The 11,861-nt window shown below is 39.2% G+C and overlaps 1 protein-coding gene across 1 annotated transcript; it reads left to right on the forward strand.

Moving 5' to 3' along the window:
* The first annotated feature begins 1,954 nt into the window (after window positions 1–1,954).
* On the forward strand, window positions 1,955–11,141 carry LOC101175500 (guanine nucleotide-binding protein G(I)/G(S)/G(T) subunit beta-2). The gene is made up of 10 exons (XM_023962512.1): window positions 1,955–2,435; window positions 3,519–3,600; window positions 3,703–3,741; window positions 5,285–5,391; window positions 6,255–6,318; window positions 6,681–6,843; window positions 8,397–8,463; window positions 8,537–8,738; window positions 8,904–9,120; window positions 10,215–11,141. The coding sequence occupies exons 2-10, from the start codon at window positions 3,544–3,546 to the stop codon at window positions 10,319–10,321; spliced, it is 1,023 nt and encodes a 340-aa protein (XP_023818280.1). The 5' UTR covers window positions 1,955–2,435; window positions 3,519–3,543; the 3' UTR covers window positions 10,322–11,141.
* The last annotated feature ends 720 nt before the right edge of the window (window positions 11,142–11,861 follow it).

The raw sequence follows: 11,861 nt of genomic DNA on the forward strand, positions 1-11,861 counted from the left end.
AGAAAGTTCTCTCTGACCTCTGACCTGCTCAGATCATCCTTTGTCTTCCTGTTCAAATTCAGAAAGTTTTATTTTTATTCTTATGAACATCTTTTAGTACAAAATTATTTACAGTAAGGTATGCCTAGTCTAACATGCATGTTGGAACATTTACCTCAAGCAAATCCAAGAATAGAATAGTTTAACCTTGTCTTAGAATAACAATGAAAAAATGTTTTTAAACAGAAAATACAGTAAAAAAGAGGTCAACATTTAAAATGGTGTTTGACTGTTTTTTTATAACTTCCAATTATATATTTTTAATATTTCTATAGAGGCCAAAAAGGCCTAGGTTTTTAACCTATTTCTTTAATTTTTTAAAGTGGACTTTTCCCGATCATTTTCTCTTATCTATATAACATGTTGCCAAAATCCCGATTAGGTTTACTATATATGTTTCATTGAAATGGAAGATTGAGTCACAAAGATCAACAGTATCTTATGTTTATATAATGTCATATTTTTCCCAAACATGCCTGACATATGTTGGAAGACAATTTCAAAATATGGAGACTAAAGGACAGTCCACAAAAAGATGTTCAATACTTTCTCCATCTGCCTGACAGAAGGAGCACAATAGGTTGAAATCGAAAAATATAATATTTTACTGGATAATACCATGTATAATTTTAAATATAATTTTTTTTTATCAATGTCAAGTCATGTTAAGTTCAGGAAGTCCAGCAGGGTTTCACTTTAAATTTTCCAATATTACAAAAATATCAGAAATAGTTTATGTCCCGCTCCAATCATCTTTTGATCTATTTTCAAAGCATTTCCAATGGTCCTTAAATTATGAACAGGCTGTTTTAGCCAAAACAAAAAAAACACACACACACACACACAAAAACAGCATAATTTTCTCGGACACTTTCTGCAGGGTAGCAGAAGCTCATCAGAAATTCACCTCTTAGTTGCAACCCCACCTAATGCAGCAGAAATGGTGAGCAATACTTGAGCTGTCCAGGCCTACAGATTTGAGCCTGATGCAAGCTCAGATGAGGAAAACAAAGATGTACATGGATCCAGTCGTCTACAAGATGCATAACAATGGAGCGGAGCAGGAAGATTGTGATCTGTATTATCTATGTCACATATTTTTTTCTAACTGGATGTTTTCGTCTGCTCTTGATTCACAACGATTTGAATAAAGAAATACCGGTACTCAGAAATGCAATTGTAACCCTTGTGCCATCCTAGGCACTTTAACATTGGGAGTTGGGTCATCTAGACCCACTAGACAGAGCTCTGAACCTTTTTTCTTCAATGATTTGTGATCTTCACTGGTGTCCATGGATTACATGAAATCTTTCCACCTTTATCCACCTTTGTCATGGTAGGGAGAACACGTCAATGTCATCCAAGATAGCACAAGGATTAAGCTTGTTTTTTTCTTTTTTTGCATTTGTTCTCCACCATCAGAAAATGTTTCAAGAAGATGTTAAAAACACCAAAACACGATTTTTATTAGAGTGATTCTTTAATAGTTACAGAAAAAAACTGCTATGTCTTTAAGTTTAATCACGTACTGTAAAATATCAAGATGTCACCTAAATGGACCACTAATTAAAAAAAAAACTAAAATACTCTAGCTTTTCAAAATAAATTCCTATTAAAACACAAAATCATGCATTATTTGTGCATTCGGCTACTTTGATTACAAATGAAAAATAAATAAAGATAATGATATTTAGACAAGATTGGTGGTCTCTGGACAGGATTAAAATGGAGTAATCTTGGGGATGTAATAATCGGGTTAGGAGATCCACGTGACTCCTGGAATAAATAGAATTCAGTTTAAAAATGTTTCCCCGCCTGTCATTTTTTTGTGCGGTGATTGTTGAATGCGCTGTTGTGCAGACTGCGCTGAAGGCGGCTGCTGTGCTGAGGTGTCGGAAGAGCAAGAGGGAGGAAGAGGAGGAGGAAGAGGAGGAGGAGGAGGCAGCAGAGAGGAAGGAAACGAGGATAACGTCACGAAGACTCGGAGTAAAAACAGGCTGTTTAATGGACGGACCGTGACGAGGGCTGCGAACTGGGGGTCGATTTCTGCTCGTTTTGGACAAAGATGTTTGTGTTCGAGTCTCCGCTGTGAAGAGGAGCGGCCCGTTTGAGCGAGGAAAACCGCGACGCACAGCAGCGGATTTCATCTCGCTCCTTTTCTTTCTTTCTTTGATTTTTTTTTTTTTTTTTTGCGGGGCTCCGCTAAAGCAGGAAAATGGAAGCGTGCGAGGCTCTCATCGTGACACATTGAACGTCATTTTCTGCAAATATCCCCTCCTGTTCTTCATCTTTTAATGCTCAACGAAGACGTCCACTTAAATCGTGCGCCGCTTCTTTTTATTCGGGGGACGCTCCTAGTGTCAGCTGTATTCAGAAGCATCGGGAGAAATTCACAGGTAGCCACCTTTTATCCGAGCCTGACAGCCGCTGCATGTCTGCGGAGGATGAAATGACAGATAATGATGATGATGGTGGTGTTTCTGTGAGTGGGGATATTAGACGCCATGAGCGTGGCTGAGGATGGGATGAAGGCCGCTGTCTGGACAGTCCACCGATGCGGCCTGCAGTCAGTCACTCCCTCCGTGGTGCATGGGGGAGCTCCTGCCGCTCCTCTGCGCGTTTCCACTCATGCACTTTGTCTCTCTATGGCTGCAGAAGTCCACGAGATGCAGCTTTTGGTTGCACCTAAAGGGGTGGGGGCCCCCCTCTGACCCATCATCCTCATCATCATCCCAGCATCTGGCCTGGATGAGGCCTACCCCCCCTCCATCTTTTTTGTCCGCTCATTGGCTAAATAAACAGCTGAGCCAGGAGACAGACCCATGATACACCCCTTTTGGCTTCCATTAGTGCTGCGTGATCCATCTGGTGCGGGTCGCTCCTGGGAGCAGCGCCGTGGCCAAACGCCCCCCCCCCCTTTCCCCCCCTGTAGTGTGGACTGCATGCATGCTTCTGGGGGTTTTTGTTGCATGCAAACACTGTCAGAGGATGTAACTGTAGCTCTAATAGGCGGAGAAAAATGACAGGCAGTATGTGCAACCTGCAGGATGCTCAGCAGAGATCATATTTTTATGATCTAAAACTGTCAGGTGGCATGAATGATCTTTGCTGTGTGCAGCAGCTTTCTAACTGGCCGGTCAGTAGTGGTTAAATCGCTTCAGATTATCACAGATTATACTCCTGAGTTAAACCAGCCATGGTTGCATTGTCATAAACAGATTACAAGGATTTTCTCACTGTGGAGATTTGAAACTGTGCTCCATTTAACTATATCTACAAATAGAAAGCAAGAAGTGTTTTAAGTAATTTTTTTAAACGTTTTTTTTGTTAAATAAAAATCAACCGGATTAATGGATTAAATATATAAAACCATGCTAATCCTTGATAGGATTTACAGGATGCATATTCCGTCACCCTATTAAATTTCAGATTATGCTTTATTTAGATGATAATGGTTACAGTTGTGCTTCATTCAACAGGTGAAAGAACTCAGCAAAATTCAAAATGAGTGAGTTGGAGCAGCTTCGTCAGGAGGCAGAGCAGCTGAGGAACCAGATTAGAGTCAGTGCTCTTTTCGTTTCAGCCAAAGCTTTGATCGTTATTGTCTGTCAAACTGAGATAATTCACCAACTTTTTTTGTTATTTCTGCAATTCCACGACCAGGATGCCAGAAAGGCATGTGGTGATTCTACGCTGTCACAGGTAAATACCCAAACACTCCAAAAAATCCGACATTTCAAGCAGAATTGTAAATTGTTTGTACAAAAAAAATCACCACCTGGATTAAATTGAGACTATTGGTGGAATTAAATAATGAATGCATTTATGAAGTATCCATAAACTGTTATTTAACTAGAACTGATGCAGCTAACAGCCTCCTTCTTTACCAAGATATGAAACAGATGCAAATCTGTTTCAGAGGGATTAGATTATTGACGTATCAGAGAAAACATCTGCAGAGAATTCTCAAGATGCCAAAATTAGGTTAGGAACTGCACATTGCACTGAGGAATTATGGAGAACCCTCATTTCTGAGGAAAAATGGGTTTAAAAAAAGGTTAAATGACCCAAATAAGAAACTGTAAATCTCTTGCATGTTTGAAAACCCCCTCCAATCATCTTTTGATTTTCTGTAAAAGCGTCCCCAGTGGTCTTTTAATTATGATTATGCTGTTTTTAGCCAAAATAAAAATAAAAATTGTTGTTTTCTAATTCATAGTTTCTGTAGAGTGGCACTGGTTCATTAGAAATTCACCTCTGAGTTGTGGGCAGGACTGTTGGGTGAGCATGGATCTACTCGTCTCCAAGTGGATGCATCAGAATGGAGCAGAGCAGGAAGCTTGTGGCCCGCCCAGCGTATTTCTATGTCACAAATATGCTCTTTTTGAAACAGCATTTTTTTTTGTCTGCTCCTGATTCCCAAGGATTTGAAAAAGATAATACTCAGAAATGCTATTTTAAGCTTAACTTTCTCTTTATGTTCACAGTTTTCAACAGAGTGGGCCTTTAATGTTAAAAAGTATGAGCATTTCAGCACACAATGTAAAAGCACTTAAAGAAAACATGTTAGTCAGGATAATCTGAGAAAAAGGCTTTTATGGAGGCTTTCAGACTTGACTCTGAAGGTCTCATTTACCCAAAGAGATTTAGATGAAGCTCCCATAGTTCCTAGAGACTTTCAGGGCCATGATTTGATCTTTGGTGGGCCAGTTGACTACCTTTACTGAATGACCCGTGTTAGTCCAAGGTGAATTTCTTTGGTATGAACAAGATACCACTGTTCATCCATCTCTATGGACCAGCAACCAGAGTGGAGCTTTCTAAGCTTTCAGGGTGGACCACCAGAGTGGAGCTTTCAGGATGTGTTGGAGAGGACTTTGGGGAGTCGGTAAAGATCTTTTGCAAAAATGAATACAACGGAATGGAAACAAATGTGGAAACATGACAGATGTGATCATTCGCTGTGATGAAAACTAGAGGCAGTCCAATTAGTGTGTGAGAGTTTTTGTGGATGGGCAGCACATTTGACATTATGACAAAATTATTATTGACATTATTATTATTATAAGATAGCATATTTATTCATATGGAAATGATGTTTTGATGGGGGGGGGGGGGTGGCCAAATTATTTTTTGATAATGATGAATAAAATAGATTAGATGCTTTTAAAAAAGACTTCCTTACATAAAGGTGTTTCTGCACAAAATCCGAGAGGAGAATAAACACGATTTCCCTCAAACGTAGATGGCTGCTGGTCTGGATCCTGTGGGTCGGATTCAGATGCGGACGAGACGCACCCTCCGTGGTCACCTGGCTAAGATCTACGCCATGCACTGGGGCTCAGACTCAAGGTCAGAATACTTTCGTTCCGCATTCAACACTATTGATTTGTATAAAAACATCAACATCTATGCTTGCTCTGTGACATGGAAAATCATTTGTAACTGTTTGACTCAAGACGGAGGATTTAAGCAATGCAGAAAATGTTTTCATATCGCTCAGCTAACGCCTCCTACAGTCGGAACAGTGATTCACTTCGTCTTTGTTTACTAGATCAACAAGAAAGACAGATGATCTGAAGAAAAAACAGAAACACTTGTTCTTTAGGGGAGCAAAATTGGCCAGTTCAGCACTAGATGAGCTTGCTATGAGGATAATTCTCATTTTTACAAATCAAATGAAACTGCTGTTTTCATAGCTCCTCCCAATTCTGTCATTTTGCTTTAATCAGAGGGAGTTTACTCCCAGGAAATGACATTTGTCTTTTAAAAGGTTTGATATAAATCTCTATTCTGCATTGTGCAGCTGCTACATGTTAATGTCTTTAAAAAAAGTAAATTTATTGGAATATAATTATCATTTAAGGACATTTTTTTTAAAATAAAGATTTTATTTATCAAATTAAAAAAAATTTAGGGCTACTGTTTGCTCTGAAAATCTTTAAAGCAATCTTTGTACATTTTAGTCGCATTATTAAAACAAGTTATTTGTTATTATAAAAATATCACATAAGCAACATTTCTAATCAGAATACTTAAACTGTTACATTTACACATTTGCCTTTTATTATCTTTAGCATCATGTTAATGCTCGGACGGCTGGTTTCTTATAAAGCTTAAATATTTCTGTTGTAATTTATGCAGCTTCTTTATTAGGCTTGTAAGATTTCATGGGTGCAGTTTGAACTTAAAAAATGTTTTTTTCTCTTCTTCAGGCTTCTGGTTAGTGCTTCTCAAGATGGAAAACTCATCGTTTGGGACAGCCACACGACTAACAAGGTAAAGTCAGTAAAAATATTCCTCTCACGAGATCATCTGTGCAGCATGTCTAGACTAGAAGTCTCATAGTTAAGTTGACTCATAATGAGGTGATTGGCTCATTGCAGCTTTAACTCATTTTAATGATGTTTGGCAACATTTGCCAATCCATTTAGCAAACTTTAGTCCTAAAACAACCATTTTTATTGTTTTCTTGTTTCATATCTGTGGAGCTTTGATCTCATCTAAATTCATTTATCAATAACACTAAAGGACTTGAAAATTCCAATGTCAAAACTGAAACTGTGATTACAAAAAGAGGGAAAAAAGACTGACCCATTTCTGTGATTCCATTTGGTTTCCCTCTGCTCCGCATTTCTCAGATCCATGCCATCCCCCTGCGCTCCTCCTGGGTCATGACGTGTGCTTACGCCCCCTCTGGGAACTATGTGGCCTGTGGAGGCCTGGACAACATCTGCTCCATTTACTGCTTGAAGACGCGTGAAGGCAACGTCAGGGTCAGCAGGGAACTACCTGGCCATACAGGTGAGAGTGGCGTCCAGCTCTCACTCCCCCCGCCCCCCCAGTCAAACACTCTTCAGGCGTGCATGCACAAGTCCTCCGTCTCATGGGAATCCCCAGTTTTGAAGCTTTTGCAACAACAAAGCTTTGTTTTCATTATTATTAGTTAAGAAGATCATTCAGTCCTTACTGAGCTGAGCTCAGATCGGTCAGATTTTAGCAACACCATGACAGGATTTTATCATTTGTGGCAATGAAGCTTTGTATATTACATCACATTTGTGGAAATTGAAAAATAATATATTAAATGGTCAATTTAAGCATTAGCCAACTCCTACAATGATTGTTTAGTGGTAAAAGTCCAAACAGGCAGCATTATTCGTTTTCCGTATTGAAATAAAATTAGGGTTTATTGTTGCATTTCTGGTTGAATAGTGTGACTAACACTTAACTATAAAAAATCCTATAGGTTTTTGTATTTTCCTTGCAATAGCTTCTCAAATCTTATGATAATGAGCCCAACAAAGAGAATACATGTCTATTTAAAGTTTGAATAAGTAAACATGCTACAAAATTAATGCAAATTTATTCAAACTTCCAGTTATTTCTGAAGTAATGTAATGTTATCAACCTTTTTAGGGTGAAAGATTACTATTTATGACTTTACGATCAAATGATGCTTTAAACAACAACCCATTTTTAGATATGTTCCTCTTCCAGATGCATGATGGGACATGTCTCTTACCCCTTAATGAGCTTTTTGACTCTTGCCTCTTTTCTTGTGTCTCAAAAAGTGAATAAAAACTCCAGTTCACACCTGCAAAGGTTGCAGGTTGCATACTTCAATTCATTTTCACCATGGATGGTGTATTTATTTTTTTACTGATTAGCATAAAAAATATTATAAAGACAAACCTTGATGGTTTGAGTATTGCAAAAGATTTAGAGAAAAAAATATGATTTCAAAGTGTACAACAGTTTAAACTGTGTCATTTGATGAAAGTAAAATAAGCAAACAAAAATGTCTTTAGGTAACATCTGCAGTGTTCCTGCTGCTGAAGCACACCTGTCTGAAAAAAGTTAGGATCATTTAAAAACAGTGTTTTGGTCATTATTAAATTTAAAAAGTAATTTCCTCATTTGTTTAAAAGGAGGTAGTGCCATCAAGTTCAGATCAGTCAATGTTAAAAAGAAACAAGATAGTATCTCAGATCCTGCATGCCTCAGCCTGTATATCAAAGCTCATGGCAGGGAACTGGAACAAAAAAGGAAAAAGTAGAAGAAAGGCGTCTCTGGAAGGAGCCTGGCAGTCTTGTTTGGGTTTGTAAGACTATTGTAATCAAGACTTTAGACATATGAAGCCACGGTGGATATGATGAGTCAGAACATTGGAGAAAAATAAACACGGTATCTTATGACAAATATTTAACATTAACTGGTAGGCAGGGCGGTGGAGGGATGATCATGAGGGGTTGATCTGAACTTTGTTGTGAGCCAGAGGTTTCTGGTTTGACAGCTTTCATATCTGCCGAAATAGGAATATGTTCCTGATCAAAATCTCCTTTCTGAATTTCCAGGTTACCTGTCATGTTGCCGTTTCATAGATGACAATCAAATCATCACAAGTTCTGGAGACACTACCTGGTGAGTTCCAGAGTACCAAACACTTCCTCCACGTAGGATCGTCGCTGACACTCCCCTCTGGTATCTGATTCAGTGCGATGTGGGACATCGAGACGAGTCAGCAGACCACCGTTTTCTCCGGCCACACCGGTGATGTCATGAGCCTGTCCCTGTCGCCTGACCTGCGCACCTTTGTGTCAGGAGCCTGTGATGCTTCGGTCAAGCTCTGGGACATCAGGGACAGCATGTGCCGGCAGACCTTCACAGGCCACGAGTCGGACATCAACGCTACCTGTGTGCGTGCTTCTGGTTACTTTGTTCCCCTTTGCTAAAACAAAAAAAGCTAATGTGTAAAAGAAATGACTCATCTTGGCATCCTGACAGTCAAAGAGTGTGGCACAAACGGAGACTAATCATTATTATTCAACCAGATTGATCTGATTTTGATTCTGTCTTTTCAGTTCTTTCCCAACGGCAGCGCTTTTGCTACAGGCTCTGACGACGCCACCTGCAGGCTGTTTGACCTTCGCGCAGACCAGGAGCTCAGCGTCTACTGCCACGACAACATCATCTGCGGCATCACCTCTGTGGCTTTCTCGCGCTCCGGCCGCCTGCTGCTGGCAGGCTATGACGACTTTAACTGCAACATCTGGGATGCCATGAAGGGGGACCGAGCGGGTGGGTGAAACAGAATAACATGGAATAACTGTCTCACCAAAGACTTTCTCCAAACTGGTGGAGCTGAGCCAAATTGCAGCAAAAAAACAAATGAGTAAATAAGATCCTTTTAAATTTGAACCTTTTTAGCTACATTTCAAATTATTTGATATTTATGAGATCATACATTTAAAGTCCCACTCTGATCATCTTTTGATCTATTTTAAAAGCATTCCTAGTGCTCTTTTGATTATGATTGTGCTGTTTTTGGCCCGAATCATAAATGCTGTGTTGTTTTTCTAGGACGTAGTTACTGCAGGAGTTCATTAGAAATTTGCCTCCAAAATTGTGGGCAGGACTATTGGAACGGAGCAAACGCGCCTCCACTTCCCATCACCCATCTGGTTACACATTTTCTCTCTACTTTACAGCCCGTCGCACCCCCAACCTAACATTAACAGTATAACAGAAATGGCGAGCAATATTGGAGCTATCCAGCCGTACAGTTTTGATCCAGATTCCAGTTCTGACGATGAAAACAAAGATGTGCATGGATTTATTAGTCTGTAAGTGGATGCATCAGCGTGAGGCCAGGCTACTTTCTGCGTCACAAATACAAGCTTTTTTCAACAGCATTTTTTGGAACAAAGATATTTTCAGAAATGCATTTTTAAGCTCAATTTTCTTTATAAATATCCTCCAACATCAGAAAAAGGCGACAAGAACATGCTAAAAACACAAAAAACACAATTTTCATCGGAGTGGGTCATTTTTTGGTTACAACTGCTGCAACCATATTGATCACCATCATGTCTAGTCTGACCAAGAACTTTTTTTTACTAAACTCCTACAACAAATCTCCAAAAACAAGAGAGATTGACTTAATGAGGGCAAAGTCATGTGCGGTTTCTTGACTTTAACAGATCCAAAGTTTTTGGTTGACCTGTGCTTTCCGACTTGTGATGTTTTGCTCTTCAGCGGATTTTCCCGCTAAAACCTTGAGTTCAACACCACACTTGTCAAGGGGTGAAAGTGGTCATTGTAATGGGCCTTTATCGCTAAGACATATTTCACTGTAATAAGAGGCCTTTTGTTTCACTGCCTTCTTCCTGTAGGAGTGCTGGCCGGCCACGACAATCGCGTGAGCTGTCTGGGTGTGACGGATGACGGCATGGCGGCGTGCACGGGCTCCTGGGACAGCTTCCTGAAGATCTGGAACTGAGCAGCCGTACACTGCCCCCACCTGTGGCCACAGGGGTGGTGCTAGTGGGGCACAGTTTGCACCCTGTATTTCACACTGTATGTACGATTTGACAAACCTGTACTGTACATAATATACATGACTTATGAGTTTACACACACTGCTTGGAAAAAAGACGACACGAAACTGACTCACGTTCACAGAACTTACGGCTGATCAAAGTGCACAGAAGCACACGCACACATTCACTCTGTAAAATAACATGTGAGACCAAAAACAGCCAAGTCTTCTTCTTCTTCTCCAATACATAAAAAAAAAATACAAAACACACTTTATCACTATTACCTGAATGAAGCCTTTTAATGCGCCTGATATTTCTCACTGCTCCTCCAGTTCAGCAGGGAATTGTTGGTCAGTTCTCTCTTTGTTTACAATGCAGCTCTCCAGTGCACTTCGCATTTCTTTCTCCACAACTTCTGTCTCATTTGCATCTCAGCAACGCTTACGAAAAAAAAAAGAAAAGAAACGACGTGACACCATTAACGCTTCTTAATAAATAATCACTTTTTCTTAGATGTACCTTCACATTACCTTCCGTACATCTGCTCTGAGGATTTTTAATTTATGTCAATTTTGACACTTCTTCGTGTTTTCCCAGTGTGCCTCAGATACACTGACGATTAGAGACGATTGATGCAGTTAAATGATCTGGGGTAAAAGAGAAGGAGAATGATCTCAGCAGGCAGGAGCCAGTATTTATACTTTGACTTTGTCACTGTACTATCTTCATTGCTGTGGTATAACTGTACATAATATTAATAAATAATAGCCACTCCTGCCATTCGTCAGTGCTTCATTTGCTTTGGTTTTACTATCCATTTGAATTAAATGGACCTGTACTCTACCATTGTATTTTCATAAATAGACTTCATTATGGAACTATATGGACTTCACCTCCATTCACCTTTAAACATCTAATACAATATTTGTACACACAAAAGAAAATGTGGTTTTATATAAATGTTAAGAGACATCTTAGATAAAACACTAAATAATTAGGTGAATGAAAACGTTACTGAATTGTTTTACTGTTGACATTTTTAGACTTCACAATATAACTTGCTGAAATTTGTTTTAATATTTGGAAAAAAATATTGCCTTTGAGGGCGGTGGAGAAATGTACCTGACCCAAAACAAAAAAATATTTCAACAACATCTAAGTAAAGTTAGTTAACTGGATTTATTGTTTTCCTATTAAAAATAATCTACTGTTTTAAACTAAAGCTGGTAACCATGTTTTGGCTGTCTTGCACTTGAAAACAGATAAAACTGATTTAGGAGGGTTTTCGCACCACCACGTGGTTGAAAACGGAAGTACACTTACTCACTGGTACAGCTGGATCCCCAAAACTAAACTACAGTGGTGGACAAAATTGTTGGTACCCCTCAGTTAAAGAAAGAAAGTCCACAATGCTCACTGAAATGACTTGAAACGTTCAAAAGTAACAATAAATTAAAAATTACTGACAATTAAATGATCAAAATCAGCCATTACTTTTGA

This window comes from Oryzias latipes, chromosome 14, assembly GCF_002234675.1.
Source record: "Oryzias latipes chromosome 14, ASM223467v1".
In the NCBI taxonomy this organism is placed as follows: Eukaryota; Metazoa; Chordata; class Actinopteri; order Beloniformes; family Adrianichthyidae; genus Oryzias; species Oryzias latipes.